The sequence below is a fragment of the Rutidosis leptorrhynchoides genome, chromosome 1 (genome assembly GCF_046630445.1).
Source record: "Rutidosis leptorrhynchoides isolate AG116_Rl617_1_P2 chromosome 1, CSIRO_AGI_Rlap_v1, whole genome shotgun sequence".
Lineage (NCBI taxonomy): Eukaryota > Viridiplantae > Streptophyta > Magnoliopsida > Asterales > Asteraceae > Rutidosis > Rutidosis leptorrhynchoides.
The window spans coordinates 29,157,307-29,178,938 of record NC_092333.1 but is presented as its reverse complement, the minus strand read 5'-3'; the positions used below and the strand labels follow the sequence as shown (position 1 = coordinate 29,178,938).

At 32.5% G+C, this 21,632-nt stretch overlaps 1 protein-coding gene and 1 long non-coding RNA gene across 4 annotated transcripts; one reads left to right on the top strand and one right to left on the bottom strand.

Moving 5' to 3' along the window:
* Window positions 1-176: 176 nt before the first annotated feature.
* LOC139858179 (uncharacterized) lies at window positions 177-787 on the top strand. Its single transcript, XR_011762838.1, has 3 exons — window positions 177-242; window positions 441-587; window positions 688-787. It is a non-coding gene; the product is annotated as an uncharacterized lncRNA (long non-coding RNA).
* Window positions 788-11,193: 10,406 nt separating this feature from the next.
* On the bottom strand, window positions 11,194-18,301 carry LOC139858162 (pre-mRNA-processing protein 40B-like). 3 transcript variants are annotated; one of them, XM_071847015.1, is made up of 8 exons: window positions 18,228-18,301; window positions 17,804-17,845; window positions 12,909-12,943; window positions 12,450-12,555; window positions 11,962-12,015; window positions 11,763-11,867; window positions 11,546-11,666; window positions 11,194-11,415 (listed from the first exon to the last, which is right to left on the bottom strand). In XM_071847015.1, exons 1-6 carry the CDS (start codon window positions 18,255-18,257, stop codon window positions 11,766-11,768), a joined length of 369 nt encoding a protein of 122 aa, XP_071703116.1. In that variant the 5' UTR covers window positions 18,258-18,301; the 3' UTR covers window positions 11,194-11,415; window positions 11,546-11,666; window positions 11,763-11,765. The 3 variants fall into 3 exon arrangements, with proteins under 3 accessions (XP_071703116.1, XP_071703123.1, XP_071703128.1); XM_071847022.1 differs by having other exon boundaries at window positions 11,763-11,834; XM_071847027.1 differs by having other exon boundaries at window positions 11,763-11,834; window positions 11,962-12,006.
* Window positions 18,302-21,632: the final 3,331 nt, after the last annotated feature.

Sequence of the window (21,632 nt, the reverse complement as noted above, 5' to 3'; positions counted from 1 at the left end):
CATGGATAAATATCTAGATATTTTCTACACATACAAATATCTAGATTTTTCCTATCAAATATTTCTAGATTTTTCCTACCATATTCTAAATTCTAGATATTTTCTTATACATATTAATATCTAGATATTTTACATATATACATCTACTAATACCAAATTTGCATTGTATTTTAACATATTATCAATCGTATATGCATCTTAAAAGAAGCTGGGAATCTCAATCGTTCACTTTCACAGCTTTGGTATGCCATTTCATATTTTCGTGCTATTTTATTATCAATATTATTAGATTATTATTATTATTATTATTATTATTATTATTATTATTATTATTATTATTATTATTATTATTATTATTATTATTATTATTATATTATTATTATTATTTGCTTTTATATTATTTATTCTTAAAATTCAAATCTTTGTTGTTTAATATGCAGCAACCTGATTAATTTTTTAGAAGTTTCCCAAACTGGAATGCAACTACATATCCCTTACAGAGACTCCAAGTTCACATTTTTGTTACAGGAGTGGCTAGGCGGTAATGCTAAACTTGCTATTGTTTGTGTCATATCTCCTGCACAAAGGTAACATGAATATCAAAGCTCTCTGTGTATTCTGAAAACTTAATTAATACACTTTAACATAAATATATTTTATATTTATTCATTTTATTAAACGCTGTAGCTGTAAAAGCGAGACTTTTTAGTACTTTGAGATTCGCCCAGCGTGCAACGGCCATCAAGAACAATGCAGCAGTCAATGAACATATGTAGGATGACATGAAAAGAAGCATTTGCACTAATGGCTTCTTCTTTTCAACTCTCAATCTCCTCAAATAATGGATTTTATAAACAATAACTTTATCGAAACGATTTGAGTTATATTCAATAAGCATATAATAATAGTATAGTTTTAGTATAAGACATAAAACAGACCCTATTAGAAAGACTGAACTTGACCCACTTACATATAATAGGGTTACACTACCACCTACGTGCTCATATGGTTCTATATCAACGATTATGAACTGTGTCGTATCCATATGAAGACATAACCTGCAAGCAAGATCAACCAAAAAGATGTCAGAGCGACGCTCAATAAAATAAAGTACAACACAACATCAGAAAATTATGCAAACGCCTAATGTTACAAATAACCTAAGACATGATGTTACATCACCTTTAGAAATCGGTGGTGATCATCGCCTTTAGAATAGAACTATAAAATGACAGCACTTTAGATTTCAAATTTCAAAGTTCTAAGGATTACTAATCGTAACGTAGTTAATAAGGATAACTTAAAGTGTATTAATGGTCATAAAGGGTTAACCATTTCATCTTGAGAATTATACTTTCATTTATTTGAAATTTGTAAATTGTCCGCCATTTCATTGTATTATAAGGGTATTTTTGTAATCAACTAATTCAAGGCCAAGATTATGAGGTCATAATCAAGATTAGAAAAGAATCAATGGTCTATATCATTGATGGGAAATTGAATGGATGGCTATAATTAGTTGTGTCTATAAGTATCAGACAATATATAATGTGTTCAAACTTGAAAAATGTTTACCTTGAGAATTAAAGTGTTGTGCTAACACTGTATGCTTGAGAACTATTTCTTCTGACATCATTATTTGGACTCCATCTTCTTATCCGTATTTATTTAATTAACAAAATCAATTAAAATTAATTAAGTAAATGATGTCATCAAGTAGTTTCCATAATATTAAGTAGTGTGCCAGCTGTCCTATGGTTTAAATTATTTAATGATGTCCAAGTTGGCAGTTGTAAACAATGAAATAGATTAAACTATTATTTTCAAAATTGTTAATCTAATAATCTTCTTTCATATATACCAATGTCTACCTGCATGTATAAGAAACCCCTTAAAGAACCAATTTTCTTCCATATATATTAATGTCTACCTTCATGTATAGATAAACCCATTAAGTATCCATACCTTTCCATGTAGTCATCCATTGAGACCTTGACCCATTTGTTAAACCCAAGGTTATATGGTACCCAACTCACCATTAAACACTATATAAGATTTCTCCATCGATCTTGAAACATTCAGCTTCCTACAAACTTATAATTTCCATCTTACATAGGCATTGATAGTTGCTTATATGACCACAAATTATGATATATGACCACATATTATTAGATTTCCACACAAAATGTAGAAAATCAATACAAACGTATGATAAAAATAAGAGTCAAGTGAAAGTTACTATGCATAGATTTTCACATAAAATATAATATATCTAATATTTATATAGTAGCACATCAATTCAAGCAAAGGTTTGGTTTATAGTGGATACAATAAAAAACATATAGTCTCTGTAAATCTAAAACCAAACAATTCATGGGTAAAAAAAGCATTTGTACAGTACTAACATGCTAATTGATGAAAAGATGTTAATTAAGGCACTACAATTACCTTTTTGACAACGTTGTGCGAATTGGTTCGATCTACAACGCTGTGAACTTCCATCACAACGTTTACAATTAAAGGTAAAGGTGTAAACACAAAGTAATTTCTAGGTGATAACACGTAGACATCATACGATGGATTCTTCATAATTTTCAAGAAGTATGTATAGTCGTGGATACACCATACACCCAAAACCCTCAATGATGAAAACGTAAATAGATGTTAAGTTGAATATTTAGCACAACAAACTTCTAAAAGAAATGCTTAAAATTTTGTTATGATCTGCTACACCATATAAGAAGATAATGTTACCTTTATGATTTAGTTTTCGAGCAAATAACACATTCGAGGTCAAAAATTCCTTAACTCCATTTAGCCATGCCTCTAGTTTTAGCTTTTGGTTTTTCAACTTCACTCCATGTGCAGAGACCAAAGATAAGACACTGTCCAACATGAGTACAAAACTATAGCATAGATGATGATCATAAAATAGCACAAACCAATGATAATATATATATATATATATATATATATATATATATATATATATATATATATATTCATAAACGAAGTGTTTACCAGTTGTAGGTAGTTGAATCTGAAGTAGTGGAAGTTCCATGTGACACTACAATATACTCATCTTAACCACTTGTCTAAGTGACACAGAGATGCACAAGACTAATGTCATTATGACTAAGAACTTCATCGGTCAAACGCTCCTCATGAACAAATTTCTTTTGCTTTTCTTACCTGCCATTAAGTCAATTAAAAATTTTATTCAACCACTAAAAAGAATCAAGATTCTTAAAAACAAAACACTTATAAATAACCTCTACAACACCAAAATTTAACACAAAAACGTAATGATAAATTCAAAAATTACCGTGAAACAGAAGGAAGCTCGAACATGATGAAAGCTCGAACACTAATCTACAAACAAAAGCACCCAAAATATCTTTTTATACAACCTGATGACACAAAGCAAACATACAAAAAATACACAAATCGACATGAATTTATAAAAATTAACAACCATAATGATTATCATAATCAATATTATCAAAACATTAGCACATAAAATCAAAAACGTATATATGAACTTGAAATAACAAACAATAAGAAGTAAGATGTTATAACCATGTTAGATAATAAGTACCGATCTAAAAAGGAACGATAATGAAACTTTCATATTCACCGATTGTTTTAAGACCACAACACAAGATGTCGTGCTTCGTAATCCAGAAATCAAGTAACCCATCAATTTGAAGGCAAAAAATGAAAAATAAATAGTGTTTTGATTACTCAGTCAACATAATTCTCTCAGAAATTGTATCCCTGTATGCTCCTATAGTGCACAAAACTTCACACCACTGATGACACAAAAAATGTTAAAGTGGTCTATGGGTCATCTAAACCACAAGAAATTCCAAGAACTTATACCCTTGATACCTGAGTCGGTGAAGATAGTGATACTCATATTCTCCTTCATGAGGAGAATATCTAGCAAGGTTTTTAGTAATACAGATACCATGGTGAATGTTCCAGTGGTTCACATTTTCACAGCCATAAAACATTATCATTTGATTAACATAATATTTTAATCAATAATATCATTATCATAATATCATAATATCATAATCATAAACATTGATATTTATCATAATATCATTCAACAAATTTTATAAAGAGAAGTATTTGATATGATTATGATTATATACAACCTATCTCATTTTAATGATTAATATAAGACATAATAATTTGAACATAATGAAGTGAAACTATAGTTCTAGTGCAATTAATAACTTGTTACATATAATGCATATCATTTCAATATAGAACTATCTTAAATAAACATATTGTACAATTTAAGTCGGTGGGCCAAAGAAATAAGTATCACTTGGTACATTTTATTCGAAGTAGAGTTTATTATTTCAAATATACTTTTATGAGAAACCATAAACTTGAGACCATATTTGATTTTGCTTTATTAGTAAGGAGGAATACTCGATCAAAACAAATTAAAGTAATACTTACATGTATAAAAACTTATATACAAAAAAGATTCAAAATAAAGTTAATAAAAATAACCTATTTTAAAATCTTAAATTGAAAATTCAAATAGAAATTATCAACTCCAAGCCTTTAAACGACATTAACTCTTTGTATGCTGTCCCACTAAATGACATCCCAACCTTGGACAAATAGTATACAGTATGAATATGAATGAATATGAATATGAATGAATATGAATATGAATATGAATATGAATATGAATAACAGTTTATAAATAATAGTAGTAATAATAATAATAATAATATTTATTATTACTACTACTATTATTTTATTTTATTTTGAAAAAGCTTTATTATTATTAAATTATTAACAACTATTATTAATTACTATTATTATTTTATATTTTATTTTTATTATCAATGTGCACGGCTAATTAAGTTATAAAAAGCTATGATTAAGAAGTATATGATACCTGCTTGCGTAGTCTCGAATGATGAGCTTCCTCCCTGTTGGATTGTTTTCTTCTCTGTCTCTTCAGTTCCCACTTATCTTGCTGAGTGATAATTGCAACAATCACAAGTTTTCATATTCAAATCTTGTGTGGCTGGGTTTAGAAACGGTCACAGACTATTCCGGATATGCTGCATTCAAGTATAAAATACTCACCCTCCCGGGTAACCTATTATCCGTGTGTATGGCTAAGTAACTTTGAAAACCTATCATTAAGAAGTTTGTACCTGAGCAATCAATTTCTGAACTGCCTCTCTGTTAGATTGCTTTCTTTTCTGCCCCTTCAGATCTCGCTCATCTTTCTGAGTAATAATTGCAGTAATCATAAGGTCTCATGTTCAAATCTTGGGGTGGGCAGGGAAGGGTTTGAAAAACACTAATAGACTATTTTGGATATGCCACGTATATTAGAGTAATAAGTAACTTTATTATTAGTATTATTATTATATTATTCGTGTGCACGGCTAATTAATTTTGAAAAGCCATCATCAAGTATACGGTACCTGCTTGCGTAGTCTCAATTTTTGAGCTGCCTCTCTGTTGGCTTGCTTTCTTTTCTGTCTTCTCAGTTCCCGCTCATCTTGCTGAGTCATAATTGCAGCAATCATAAGGTTTAAAATTCAAATCTTCGTTGGCCAGGGAAGGGATTAGAAATGGTTAAACTGTTTCGGATCGACTGTGTAGGTCAGAGTGAAAAAATATTCACCCTCCCAGATAGCCCGAACAATGGAAACCTCATAACTTTATTAATATTAAATTATTATTATTATTATTATTATTATTATTATTATTATTATTATTATTATTATTATTATTATTATTATTATTATTATTATTATTATTATTATTATTATTATTATTATTATTAGTTAGAAAGTACTTAATGTGAAACATTATATTATTTGCGTGGTTTTTAGTAACGGACATAATCATAGAATATTGTTATATAGTTGTTGGGCAAATGATAAAAAATAAATCCGTAAATGCAAGTCTAAACATGCTTTATAAATTATATATTAAGGCCCGCGATTTCGCACGCACTATTCTATGAGTGTTATAGAAAGTGTGATGATTTAAGTAAGTAGCTTTATACATCAGTAGCTTTATACATAAATACATATTGATAATGAAATCTAAGTTTTTACACATGGATAAATAAGCAGACACAAGGACGCTTACAACAATTGTAATTATTAAATAGAGAACAATAAAGTGCAAATCAATCTGAAGAAGTGGTAGGGTTCCTTTCCGGATCATGCCTTCACCACCTATTGGCCAACGATGCGACTAAACATGCAATCCATTTAATTAGGCACACATTAGGCTCCAATAACAAATTCTCTTAAAACCTTTGGATTTAATTCATACAACTTAAAATACAATAGCATTTTTAAAAAATTGTTTGTACATTACCTTGTAGTTATCTGAAGCTTTTTCTCCTCATAACAACTATTTTCTAATTATTCCTCTAAATCTGTGTACATGCGAAATTAAACCTACGCCATACTAACAAAAATATAAAAGCCATGCATTTACTTAAGTTACAAAGCTATCACCCTATAATAATTACTACATTTTTAGTCACTCTGCCATGTTAAAAAGTTCAAATAAAGAATCCCGGTATGAGCAAACTATGTTTGGGATATCGATATCTGTCAATAGCAAGCACTGTATGAAGCTGAGGTACAACCCACTTGACCCACTACACTTTTAGTTAAGTTCATTATAAATGGCATTTGACCCATACCAATTCATAAGATATACCTTGAGCTCTCAAACAGGCTAATATCTAGAAACAACATCTGATTTGTCTGACTTTCCATCATTTTACTCAAAACCCTAAACCTAAACTCTAAGCCCTAAAATCTAAACTCAAAAATCTAAATCTAAACCGTAAACCCTAACCTAAATCCTAAACGGTAAATCTAAACCCTAAACCTAACCTCTAAACCCTACACCCTAAAGCCTGAACCCTAACCTAAATCTCGAAACTCTAAACCCTAAACCCAAACCTAAACCCTGACGTAAACCCTAAATGGTAAATCTAAACCCTAAACATAACCTCTAAACCCTACACCCTAAATCTATACCCTAACCTATACCCCGAAACTCTAAACACTAACCCTAACCCTAAACCCTAAGCCCTAAGCCCTAATATATAAACCCTATACCCTAAACTCTAAACCCTACACCTTAAACCCTAACCTAACCCCTAAAACTCTAAATCTAAACCCTAAGCCCTAAAATATAAACCCTAAAATCTAAACCCTAAACCTAAACCCTAATTCTAAACTCAAAATCCTACACCCTAGAATCTAAACTATAACCTAAACCCTAAACTCTAAACCCTAAAATCTAAACCCAAAACCTTAAATTTAAACCCTAAACCCAAACCTAAGACTCGAATACTAAGCAAAACTGATCCATTTTGACCCATAATGAAAAATTACCCATTTTGACACCCGACCCATCTATTGACCAGATTTGGGAACGCTGCAGCTAAATTATCCGTTCGCCTTTTCCCACCATATATTTCACCTGCAGCTATATATTTGTATATTTTGATCAACTCTAGATGATCTTAAAATTAAAGCAGTTTCTTTGGATGTCGTAGGACACAACCCTTCTTTTCTTTTAATATCCGAATCGATTTCTTTCTCTTTCCATCATGGATACGCATATCTAACAATTTTAAAAACACCCCAGATGAGAAATAATAAAAAACTTAAACGAATAATAATAAAAATCAAATCTTTTTTTAATAAAAATATCTCATTCTTGTTAATTCTTCTACTTCTTCATCGTTACAGCCTTTTATTCATCCCAAAAAGCTAACATATCCATTAACACAGATTATCAGTTTAAACAAATGTTGCTTCATCTAAGAACATGATCATTTAACCACAGCTTACACACAAATTAGATAATTCATAAGTCAATAATGTAATAATATGAGAAATAACTAATGCAATAAAAATTCTCAATCAATACACCTATAACGTGCAAGTTCACCTATTTCAATAAACATATGCAGAAACGCATTGTAGGTATTGAACTTCAAAGATGTACCAACATGGTATAACATTATAGTGACTAAAGTAAAATATTATAGCAACAGTCAATGCAAAGATGCGTTTAGCGTTTTCATTATTTTTGGATGGGACCAGGATGAACAAACAACAAATACTCGATAAACTAACATACACATCCCACAATAGAGAAACTGGTATACCCTTAGACACCATAAGTAATCCCTGTTAATCCATAAGATATAGTATAATTTGCATCTAGACAATATTTTGCAAGAGTCAAGTAACCCCTTCTGTCTATAATACAAGCTCTACATACGCTCTTCCATAAATTTATATCTTAACTTTTACTTATATTGTTTATTGTGTATATCATAGCTTAAGCATCTTGCGACTTTCTTCAAGTTTGTAATATCAAAAATTTATACTTTATAATGACAACTGAAAATACTGCAACATTATGTTTCATACCTTAACTGATAGGCGAGATGAAATTGCAGACAAAGACTTTAACGCAGGAAACCCTATATCCAACGAAATCGACCCATCAGGTTTTACCTCCAGCACGCATCAATCGAATCAAATACATCGTCCATTTGTAATTTGATTAAAATTGGTTCCTCAACTATCCGATTTGGTGGTTTCTCAGCAACCATTCGTTATTAGGGTTTATTAAACCTAATTATGCTCCATATGTTTTAATTTGTCTATAATATGGACTCCGTATTTTTGACTCCCTATTAAAAATAAGGAATTTTATCATATATCCCCTTCTTAAATAGTAAAATCACATATTTATTCATCTAAATTAGATAATATCACATATATTCATGTTAAACAATTAAATTCATCATATATATATAACTTAAAGTAAATAATGTCACATACACACATTTTAATCAATTTATCCTAACACACGACAATTATGATATACACACATTTTAATCAATTCACATACACACACTTTAATCAAACGAAAATTGTTTCCGTTATACCCTTTTGTTTTTTATTTTGAAATTATGAAAGGAAATCATTCTTTTGTTTCTGTTTGTTTTCGAACGACCTTTGAGTGTGATTTTTATTCATTAAATAAATTGTCTACTATCATGCTTCACTTATCGTGTTTATTTAATTGATTGAAAAATGGGTGTATGTGAAAATATATGCTTTTAGTGGATATATATGATGAATAAGATGAAAACAAAACGATGTAAATAAACTTAGCAGCAAAACATTCAATGCATTGAATGTTTTTATATTTTTTTCGAGCGTTTTTCCGCCAAAATAATGACATTCATCACAAAGTGTCTTTTTAAATGTTCATATTTTCATGTAATCTATAATGTTCGTGAACAAAGTTTTTTCAAAAAACGAAAAAATAAACAAAAAATAATTTGCTTCCCCCTTCCCCCCAAAAAAGTGCTTCCCTCTTGATTACGACCCTATATATATATATATATATATATATATATATATATATATATATATATATATACATATACATATACATACACGCACACACACGTACGTGATCAAGTGAGAAGCAAAAAAAACAGGGAAGGGTAGGAAACGGCGTGATAAATGTTAATTAAATTTTCGTGATGAATGTAATTGCAATGGTAATGAATGATATTGCATTGTTTCTACCTCTTTTTTCTTTTACTTCCCATGACTATAAACAATGTATATAAATTTTCTATTTGTTTAAAATGATGTATTTATAACATAAGTTTCATATATGTGTAACTATATGAATACCATTAAAGCGGTGTTGCAACCCACTTTTGACTGAGAGTTGACTTTTTCTAAAAAAATCAATTATTTGCGATTTGAGAGACTTAAAACGTGAAAATGAAAAAGCAAGTCACCCCTTACTACAGCAAAACGTGATTATCACGACTATGTAACTAGAGCGTGATTAACACAGCTTATGGTTCCGGCCATGGCTAAGTAGAGGATCGTTGCCAGCCCATTTGATGGGTTTTGGCAAGGTTACATGGTTGTCTGACAATCTTAACTTTGTATATTTCTTTGAATAAAATGAATCTTAACTTTTTAGCTTGTTGATGTGTGTGTTCATATTAGTAGAAGATTTGATTATGTATTTATATCCTGATTATACATAGAATAATTTCGAATGAAGAATTTTTTTTTTATTACTAGATGTTTACTTATTGATGAATGTAATCTGAGACTATGAGTAGATAAGTTTAGGGGGTGTTTGTTTGTTCGTTTAGAAGTTAATTATTTGATTATCACGTTTTCAAATCGTTAATAATCAGTTTCTAGTGTTTGGCAAGTTAAATAAAAAAAATCAATTATTTGCGATTTGAGAGACTCAAAACGTGAAAACGAAAAAGCAAGTCACCCCTTACTGCAACAAAACGTGATGATCAGATTATTGAGTTTTACTTGTTAATTTGAACAAATAATCAGATTTACCAAACACGTAATTAACTACTTATTTGATTATTGCGTTGTCAAACAATATAATTAAATCCAAACACTATTATTTTATAACACGTTTTGATACAACCGATTATTTGATTATAATTAACTCAAAAGCATAATTCATTTAATTTTTTAAAATGAACACAATAATATGAATATATGAAGGTGTTTTGCATTTTGATATCAGGTGCACGATTCATACATGATGATCCATCTTTTTTGTTGAGACATTGTTCTGGTTGAGGACACATGTTGGATCTACAAAGTAACAAGCTATTGTAATTGATAATAGATGAGTTTAAGATAAACTCAAATATGACATGCATATTGCCATAAAGAAACAAAAATTAATGTCCACCTGTGTCTTTTTACACCGTCATCATATACATATTGATAAGTGGTATTTTAGGTTTAATTTTAGGGATAATTAAAAAGGTAATGGCAGTATAGTCGTCAAATAACATATAGTAGTGGCGTAAGGTAAAAGTCTAGTGGTAAAATGATCATCACCCTTTATATATTGTTATTTGTTAACACAGAGTATGTATGTTTGACCTGCTCAAATCTTTGGTTGAAATTATGGCATGTCATGTTGTTTACTTGTACAAAATACAGAATTTTAAAACTAATGCAGACACCCTGCAGAAGACTCCATTCATATTGAAACTTTATCAAGTCTCAATAAGTTTGATTAGCAATAAAAATAAATGGAAGTAACAAGAGCATTGTATGATGTAACATCATTGACAATGGAGTAACATGTGATGAAACAAATGAAACATATATAAAAAGGTAAGAAAAGGAGAAGTTAAACCGATGGTCATAGGGCTAAACTTTCTGAGCACAACGCTAGCGTTAGCTGTCAGAACGGTGTGATGGACTTTGTTTAGCTTGCAGGTTTAATCAGAGTGGACTCTGACGTTTTTACGTTTCCATAAAAAACTTGGTTTGATCCTTCATCCCAATATGCCTGCACAATTTAAGTCCATTACGTAGTACTCATGTTGCGGTACTCATGTTAGCAACTTGCACTTCGATACATACAAGTATGTCATACAAAGACATGTTTTACTACCAACCAACTTATATGTTTATACTACCTTCCAATAGGGTGGGAGTTGTTCTGTTAGCTCAGCGAGATCAGGCTGTTGGTACATCAACAACGGTGGTCTTTCAACTTCGGCCGATTGTTTAGCCTTCTTTTGTCTAACCCCCTCTCGACTAAATGAACATGCATAATATGTAAGCAAAGTTGTCAAAAGTTTATGTATACAAACAAAATAAAGGAAGAAATAAAGAAAATACATATGGCTTTACCAATCACCGCCAACGGACTGAAAGTTGGCACTCTCTGGCTTCTCGAGTTTCAATCTGCTGAGCGTCACATTGCTGGATCATAATAAATGAAGTAGCATAAGCAACCTTTTAAAAACGAATAAAATATTATAAATATTTGAACACATGCCAAATGAAACTAAAAAAATTGATGACAAACAAACGAAATGGGTTAACCAACCTCAAACTTCCGTTTCCAATTCCTCTTCTCTTCATGCAACTCCTTCTGGCATAACTTTAATTAACCATCAATATGATCCATGGTGAAAAATGAATATTTAAATAATAAAAAATAGGTAAATCCTACCTTATCCACTAAACCAGAAACCTTCTTAAATAACAAATTGATACAATACAGAGTACATACACTATATACAAGGGTTTAAACGCGACAACATAGAATTAGAAGTCTACAACTTGACCCACTTGAAACAAACAGGCTTATGTATTATCCTTCCTTAGCAAGTTAAAGTCACCCAATATGCAATGTACTAGTTTCAACAGGTCCTAATCATTTTATCGGATTACTCGGTAGACCTATTTCAAATATAAATGTCGGTCCAAAAATCGGTCAACCTGGATTGATCGGACAAGTTCTGTTACATGATCGTTGAAAAAAAAAAAAAAAAAAACCCTTAAAAGACAATTATAATACTAAATAATATCCACCTTTTTCTTAAGTTCTGAAACATGATTGTTGAAAATCTCCTCGAGCTTTTCTGATTGCTCAACAGCTTTGAATCGATAATCATCTTTAAAGGTTGAGACCGCTTTACTACACAATGTCCAAAAGGAAGTGAAGGAAAAAAAAAAAAAAAAAAAATTCATTTAAAGTATAAATTCACGGAGACAAGGTTGTAAAAGTCGCTAGTCCGGGACTAGTCAGTCGGTACTTTGTAAGAACTAATCGGCCAAGTTGGAGACTATTTGGAAACTACTAGGAAGTTAATCGACTTTGACTTAAATTTTGACAACTTTGACCAAATAAATTGGCCAAGTCAGTGACTATAGTCAGACTAATTTAAATCGCGACTAGTCGGGGACTAGTCAGCCTTGTCTCGGACTTTTACAACCAAGCACAGAGACAACTAAATTATTAAAGAAATAAATAAATAATTATACACAGACCTCCATTCAGTTGATGATGTGATCTCTTTTGACTCCTGTGAGAAACATTGAGATGAAAAGATAAAGAAATTGACAACATTCAATTAAGTACAGTATGTTGAAATATAGTAATGTATTTCTAGACTCATCTACATGTAATTAGGAATAAAAAGATTAATCAAGAATTATGTAGTAGTATTAGATATTAACTAGTAAATATTTAATTAGAATAATCTAGATTAGCAATTGCTAGATGATTCTAGCCAACTTAGGAGGCCTATAAATAGGCTAAGATGTTTGCAAAGTTGATGTACACAACACACAAACAATCTCAATAATACACATTCAACTTCCTAAAAGAAGTCTTCTTATATATTCACTAATTCACACTAATCACCCCTCATCAATTAAAAAATAATCACTAATTAAATTAAATTAATCTAAAACTATAACAAATCTAACAAGTGGTATCAAGAGCCGTGTTGGGCGTTGTTCGAATACACCATGACTACCGTCGGTGCGTACAATATTCCCGTCCCCATCTTTGATGGTGATAACTATGATTTTTGGAGTATCCGAATGAAGACATATTTCCAAGCACAAAGCTTGTGGGATATTGTCGAAGTCGGGTTTACAACTCCAAAAGACGTCGAAACTCTGTCCGCAGAAGAACAAGAAAAATACAACAAAAATGTTGTAAGAAATGCTACTGCTCTAGGCTACATTCAACAAGCCTTGACACCGTCTATCTTTCCACGAATCATGGGAGCTACGACAGCCAAAGAGGCGTGGAAGATCCTTCAAGAAGAATTTCAAGGAAATGCCAAGGTGAGATCTGTAAAACTACTAACTCTAAGACGAGATTTTGAAAATTTAAATATGAAAGAGACTGAGACCGTTAAAGATTACTATTCTAGAATCAAAGAAATAGTAAATCAAATGAGAGCCTATGGAGATAATATAACTGACAAAAGGATCGTAGAAAAGATACTTATCAGTATGACCGAAAAATACGATCATGTCATTACTGCTATCGAAGAGTCAAAAGACATCGAGACTCTGTCGCTAACAGAATTAATTGGCTCTCTTGAAGCATATGAGGCTAGATTGAGTCGGCGTAGTGAAAACTCACTAGAAAGTGCCTTTCAGTCTAAACTCAAAATAAGGTCTCAGAAATCTAATAATGAGGGGAAAAGAAATCTCGAAGAAAAGTCGAGAGGAGGAGAAAAACCCAGAACTGGGTTTGATCAGAGAAGAAAAAACTATCCTCCATGTGGTATCTGCAAAAAGACAAACCACTTGGAGAAAGATTGTTTCCACAAAGGGAAACCACAATGCAATAACTGCAAAAGATTTGGGCATCTAGAAAAAGATTGCCGTTTAAAACAAAATCATCGAGCTAACTTCACGGAAGAAAGTGAAGATATTCCGGAGAACAAAAATCAGCTATTCTATGCCTGTCATGTCGCAAATAAACAGAGGGACGATACTTGGTTGATCGACAGTGGGTGCAGCAATCACATGACAGGAGATGAGAAGCTATTTCAGAGTATCAACACCTCCGTAAAGTCTCGTGTCAAGTTAGGGAATGGAGAACTCGTGGATACTAAAGGCAAAGGTACTATTACTGTTCAAACTAATAACGTCACTCGATCTATCAATGACGTTCTTCTAGTACCAACCCTAGCAAGTAACTTGTTAAGTGTTGGTCAAATGATGGAGCACGGATACTCTTTACTCTTCGAAGACAAATCATGCGTTATTCGTGACAAGAAAAATAACTATAAATTAATAGCCGAAGTGCCAATGGAGAACCGCAACTTTCCGCTTCGTTGGCAGTATATCCAAGACACAGCCATGAAAGTTCAAGTTGAAGAATCATGGCTATGGCATCGAAGATTTGGCCACTTTAACTTTCACGCACTAAAAATCCTCTAACAGAAGAATATGATGAGAGACTTGCCGAAAATAGAAGAGATCACCGACACGTGTGAAAGCTGTATGATTGGCAAGCAACATCGAAAACCTTTCCCTCGTGACAAAGCTTGGAGAGCGAAAGGTATACTGGAGCTGGTGCACACCGACGTTTGTGGACCAATGAGAACCCCGTCACTTAACCAAAACAGGTACTTTATTCTCTTCATCGATGATTATTCTAGAATGACGTGGGTTTATTTCATGCGTGAAAAATCAGAAGTATTTACAATATTCAAGAAGTTCAAGAACTTCGTCGAAAAAAGTAGTGGCCATTATATAAAAACACTAAGGAGTGATAGAGGAAAAGAATACACCTCTACACAATTTAATAAATTCTGTGAAGATGAAGGTGTTAAACGCCAACTCACTGTTGGTTACGCCCCTGAACAAAATGGCGTCTCTGAACGCAAAAACAGAACTGTAATGGAAATGGCCAAAACAATGATACACGAAAAAGGCCTTCCAAACAGTTTCTGGGCCGAAGCTGTATACACGGCTGTATATATACTAAATCGATGTCCTACGAAAGCCGTAGAAAACAAGACTCCGATAGAGGCATGGAGTGGAAGGAAACCATCGGCGAAACATCTGCGAGTATTTGGGAGTATTTGCTACATCCATGTTCCTAAGGAGAAACGTCACAAACTCCAAGAAAAATCAGAAAAAGGAATATTTTTGGGCTATAGCACACAGTCAAAAGGCTATCGAGTCTATAACCTGAAGACCAATAACATCGTGATAAGCCGAGACGTGGAGTTTGACGAAGACGCTTCTTGGAATTGGGAGAAAGATAAAGTCGAAAAACAAACATATTTGCCGAGGATATCTATAGAAACTCCAGCTCAACAGCCACTACAAACAGAGCATCCTAGTCATGAAAGTACTGGAGAAACGAGCCCTACTACGCCAACTTCTCCATCAGCAACAATACCTATGGCGCAAGACGATTCAAGTCCAGAGTCAACACCTGGAAGAGTCAAAAAGTTAACAGAGGTATATGAGACTTGCAACTTCACAACTATAGAACCTGAAAGCTATGAAGTTGCAGCAAAAGATGAAAAGTGGGTGGCTGCTATGAATGAAGAAATCAGAATGATCGAGAAAAACAACACATGGGAGTTAGTTGATCCTCCAGAAAATAAAGAAATCATTGAGTAAAGTGGGTTTACAAAACAAAGCTCAACCCTGACGGTTCTATACAAAAACACAAAGCAAGGCTAGTAGCTAAAGGCTACTCACAACAACAAGGAGTCGACTACAACGAAACTTTTGCACCAGTAGCTCGACTAGACACTATAAGAGCACTTGTGGCATTAGCAGCTCAACGAAGGTGGAAGATTCACCAACTAGATGTAAAATCAGCCTTTCTAAATGGATTTCTCGAAGAAGAAATATACGTCGAGCAACCACAAGGGTTCATTCAGAAAGGAAAAGAAGACCAAGTCCTAAAGCTAAAGAAAGCTCTATATGGACTTAAACAAGCACCACGTGCTTGGTATAGCCGCATTGACAGCTACTTCACAAGTTCAGGATTCAGGAGGAGTCAAAGTGAGCCCACACTCTATATCAAAACCCAAGGTAACTCTGACACTCTCATTATTTCCTTGTATGTTGATGATCTTATATATACGGGAAACAATGAGAGAATGATACAAGAGTTTAAGGAAGACATGATGAAAACGTTCGAGATGAGCGACCTTGGTTCGATGCGCTATTTTCTTGGCATTAAAATCAGTCAAGAAAAGGAAGGCATCTTCATATGCCAAAGGAAATACACAGAAAATCTCCTGAAAAAGTTTAAACTATACGGTTGTAAAACCGTCGCGACGCCACTAGTTGCCAATGAGAAGATGAGACAAGAAGATGGATCGGAGAAAGCAGACGCTTCAAGATTCAGAAGTCTCATCGGAAGTCTACTTTATCTGACAACAACAAGGCCAGATATTATGTACGCAATGAGTCTACTATCCAGGTATATGAAAAACCCTACTCAAATACATTACGGAGCTTCTAAAAGAATATTAAGATACTTGCAAGGTACCATGGACTATGGAATATGGTACAAGCCCACTATAGACTCGTAGCTTCATGGATACACTGATAGTGATTGGGCCGGATCGGTGGATGACATGAGAAGTACTTCTGGATACACATTCTCACTTGGATCTGGTGTCTTCTCATGGGCATCAAAGAAACAAGAAACGGTGGCACAATCATCAGCTGAAGCCGAGTACGTCGCAGCCGCAAACTCAGCTAATCAAGCTAAATGGCTAAGAAGAATACTTGAAGACATGGGCGAAAAACAAGACGAAGCTACTCAAATATTCTGCGACAACAAGTCTGCAATTGCAATGGCAAAGAATCCTGTGTTTCATGGTAGAACAAAACACATTGATATCAAATATCACTTCTTACGAGAAGTCACCGTTAAGAAAGAGATTGAATTAAAATACTGCAAAACTGAAGAGCAAATTGCAGACATATTCACCAAAGCACTTCCAAGACCAAAGTTCGAGTTCCTACGCAACATGCTTGGAGTAACATCGAAATACATTAAGGAGGAGTGTTGAAATATAGTAATGTATTTCTAGACTCATCTACATGTAATTAGGAATAAAAAGATTAATCTAGAATTATGTAGTAGTATTAGATATTAACTAGTAAATATTTAATTAGAATAATCTAGATTAGCAATTGCTAGATGATTCTAGCCAACTTAGGAGGCCTATAAATAGGCTAAGATGTTTGCAAAGTTGATGTACACAACACACAAACAATCTCAATAATACACATTCAACTTCCTAAAAGAAGTCTTCTTATATATTCACTAATTCACACTAATCACCCCTCATCAATTAAAAAATAATCACTAATTAAATTAAATTAATCTAAAACTATAACAAATCTAACACAGTATAAAGAAAGCAAAACGAACTTACCTCTAGCATTTTCTTAAACGCTTTGTATCTTTTCTCTATAAACTATAACATGAAAATTCAAATATATTAGACAAGCTGTACCACGTACCAGGTACAATCAAGATTTCAAATGTATTATACAAGCTGACCAACTTTGACTTTGACTGTATTTGACCGTCTAAATTGGACACTTGACAACTTTGACAAAAAAAAAAAAAAAAAAAAACCAAGATTTCAAATGTATTGTACAAGCTGACCAACTTTGACTTTATTTGACCGACTTTCACCGATTTTGACCAGAAAAATCCGACTTTTACAGTATAAATTAGACATTTGACAACTTTGACCAAATAAAAATTTGGCCAAGCCGGAGAATAGTCCGACTACTTCAAAATCCTGACCCGACTAGTCGATCTAACAGATGAATAATTCAGGTAATTATTACCTCACGGAAAGTTTTCTTTCGCTCAATCATTGGTTTGAATTCAAGATATCTCGAGTCATTAGAGATTTTGCTAACCGTCTATTAAAAACAACACATGTCAATGTCAGAATGGTTAAAAGATATATATATATATATATATATATATATATATATATATATATATATATATATATATATAGAGGTAGGATCAAGAGGGAAGTAACCATTCGGGGGAAGCGGGGGAAGCAAAAACTTTTTTTTTTTTTTTCGTTTTTTGAAAAAACTTTGTTCACGAACATTATAGATGAGATGAAAATATGAACATTTAGTAGAGACACTTTGTGATAAATATTTTAATTTTGGCGGGAAAACGCTCGAAGAAGTAATATATAACAATTATCGTGTTTTTCGAGCGTATTTTAAGGTTTTAGCTATTGGGGTTTAGATATTAAGGTTTAGATATTAGGGTTTATAAGGTTTAGATATTAGGGTTTAGAAATTTAGGGTTTAGATTTAGGATTTAGATTGAGTTTTTAACACGAACGGTTTAGAGTTTAGGGTTTGGTGTTTTGAGTTTATGGAATAAACCCAAAACACCAAACCCTAAACACCAAACCCTAAACCCTAAACTCTAAATCGGGCTAAATTTTACTTCACAAAACATGAAGAAAAAAAAAACGTTCATATTCTTCACGAACAATATTATCTTGAATGTTATTTTTGTCGATCGTTTTCCCGCCTAAATAATAACATTCATCACGAAGTGTCTCTTCTAAATGTTCATATTTTCGTGTGATCTTGATGCAGGAAAAAAAAATTTAAAAAAAACGAAAAAAAAAAATTTTTGCTTCCCCCTTCCCCGATTGGTTACTTCCCCATTGATCCTGGCCATCTCTGAACATTTACATCTTCTAGAAGAGCCATGAATGCTCTTTTCTCTTCCTAAAATATTAAATTGAAATATAAATAACACACATACATGAGTTATGTACAATATAAAGACTACGTCAATAGAAATAAGCAAGTACACATTTACGCATAATCAGTTAATAGTCAAAATAAATTTTTAGAAGTATTGGATTGTTGAAAAAGAAAAAAAAAAAGAAAAAAAAAAAAACAACTGCACCGCAAAGAACAGGATGAACACAAACCTCACGACCTTCAGTTTCATCACGTGATACAACACTATCACTACTTTCAAGTTTATCAATATCAAAACATATTGCATGTTTATCGTGCTCAAAAGCTTCCAAATACTTGTTCTTTTCTTTTGAGTAACTCCTTTGATTAGGACTTCTTGGAGAACCTTCAAAAACAACTTTAGAAGTGGGCCTGTATGGATCAATAGTATTGTTGACCGTGTTCCAAAAAAGTAAATCATTAGATTCCAGATCCACTACGGCTACCCAAGGATGCGGAAGAGTAGGATCTTTCGGTGCCTCAAAAAACCCACTAGTGGGGAAATCACTTTGGGTAGCACCTGTCCAGTCATTCCAATAATAGTGATGACCCTTAGCATCAATACCACGCTTCCATGGTTTCGGAAGTTCCCTATTTGGAGCAGCAGTAGTAGACATATCAGCAGAAAAACCCTAATTATTGAAAAGAACCATTAATTAATTATAATACTCATTCGGATGCCAAGAGTAAGGTACTTTTTTCACAAAATTTATATTTTTTGTGTGGTAATATGGAATATTGATGAGATTTTTGCAATAATGTGTGTGGTCGGTTTGTATGTTTGCGTGTATAAGTTGTTAATTATTATTTGTTACCACTTAAGGGGTGTTTGGGATATTAGTATATAGGGCTTTGGTTGCAGAAATTGTTTATTACAGATCAAAGTAAACAAATAAGCACTTGCTACTTTTTACATCCAAAAACTTAAAAATGCTTAGTATATAGGACATCCAAACAGCCGACACAAGCAGCAAAAACAAATGAAACATAACCAAACGGTCCACCAACGGGGTGGATAAACACGTTTACAAAGAATCTAAACTAACAAAAGGACAGCCAACTAACCGAAACCACAAACGGATAAATAAACTAACAATCAATATAAAATCGGAAAAACGCCGATTATACCGGACACAAGACCCTAACAGTAAGACCGTCAAATCCAAATGAGGTGATGAATGGAAAAATTGAGGTGATGAATGATAAAAAGAAGGTGATGAATGATAAAAAAAAAACAAGATGAATGATAAAAAGAAGGTGATGAATGATAAAAAAAAAGATGAATGATAAAAGAAGGTGATGAATAATAAAAATGAGGTGATAATGATGAAAAACAAGACAATGATAAAAAGGAGGTGATTAATGATAGAAATGAGGTGATGATTGATAAGAATAAGGCGATGAATGATAAAAAACGAGATGAATGAGAAAAACCAAGTGATGAATGATTAAAAAAATTACCATTCATCAGAAAATTTTTATCATTTATCACCTCATTTTTATCATTCATCACCTCATTTTATATCATTCATCACTTAAAAAGTTATCATTCATCTTGTTTTTCATCATTCATGACTCACAAATATCAAATGAATGATAAAAGTAGCTGATGAATGATAAACGATGAATGATAAAAGAACGTGATGAATGATAAAAAATATCCGATGAATGATGAAAATATCCGATGAATGATAAAAATATCCGATGAATGATAAAAATACCCAGTGAATGATAAAGATAGCTGATGAATGATAAGGGAAGAATGATAAAGATGAATGATAAAAAAAAATACCCGATGAATGATAAAAATACCTAATGAATAATAAAAATACCTGATGAATGATAAACGATGAATGATAAAAGAACGTGATGAATGATAAAAAAAATATCCGATGAATGATAAAAATATCCGATGAATGATAAAGATAGCTGATGATTGATAAGCGAAGAATGATAATATAGCATATATGCGAGTAATCCGACCCAATATTCTTATGTACGCAGACCAACAAAATTATTCTCCGACTGTTTCCAACCCTTCCCAGGAAGGGCGAAACTACATGGGGGTAGGGGGCGCCCACCCCCAGTGGATTTTTTTTTCAGTGTAAAATTTTTGGGTTTTTCGACTTTGCCTCCGGTGGACTTTTTTTGCCACAAAACCTACATATTTTGCCTCAAAACCTACATATTTTGTCCCAAAAACTTCAAATTTTGACCAAAATTTTCCAACTTTTTCCCCAAAACCTTCAAATTTTGCCCAAAAACCTTCATAATTTGTCTAAAAACCTCAATTTTTTGCCCCACAACCTCCATATTTTGTCCAAAAAAATCGCTTTGGTTTTAAGAAATTTTTTTGTCCCCGGTGAAAAAAATCCTAGTTCCGCCACTGCTTCCCAGGCCATCTTCTGATTGTTGAAGTTACTATTAGCAATAAAACTATGACCGTTAATGATAGAACTGCATACA

Excerpts from the sequence above, each read along its gene's own strand:
- LOC139858162 (XM_071847015.1), bottom strand. The coding sequence starts at position 18,257 with ATGATTGAGCGAAAGAAAACTTTCCGTGAG. Across the intron at positions 12,016-12,449 it reads TTTCAGAACTTAAGAAAAAG|TTATGCCAGAAGGAGTTGCA; the intron begins GTGGATATTATT and ends GGTTAATTAAAG. Across the intron at positions 11,868-11,961 it reads ATTGGAAACGGAAGTTTGAG|GTTGCTTATGCTACTTCATT; the intron begins GTTGGTTAACCC and ends CGTTTTTAAAAG.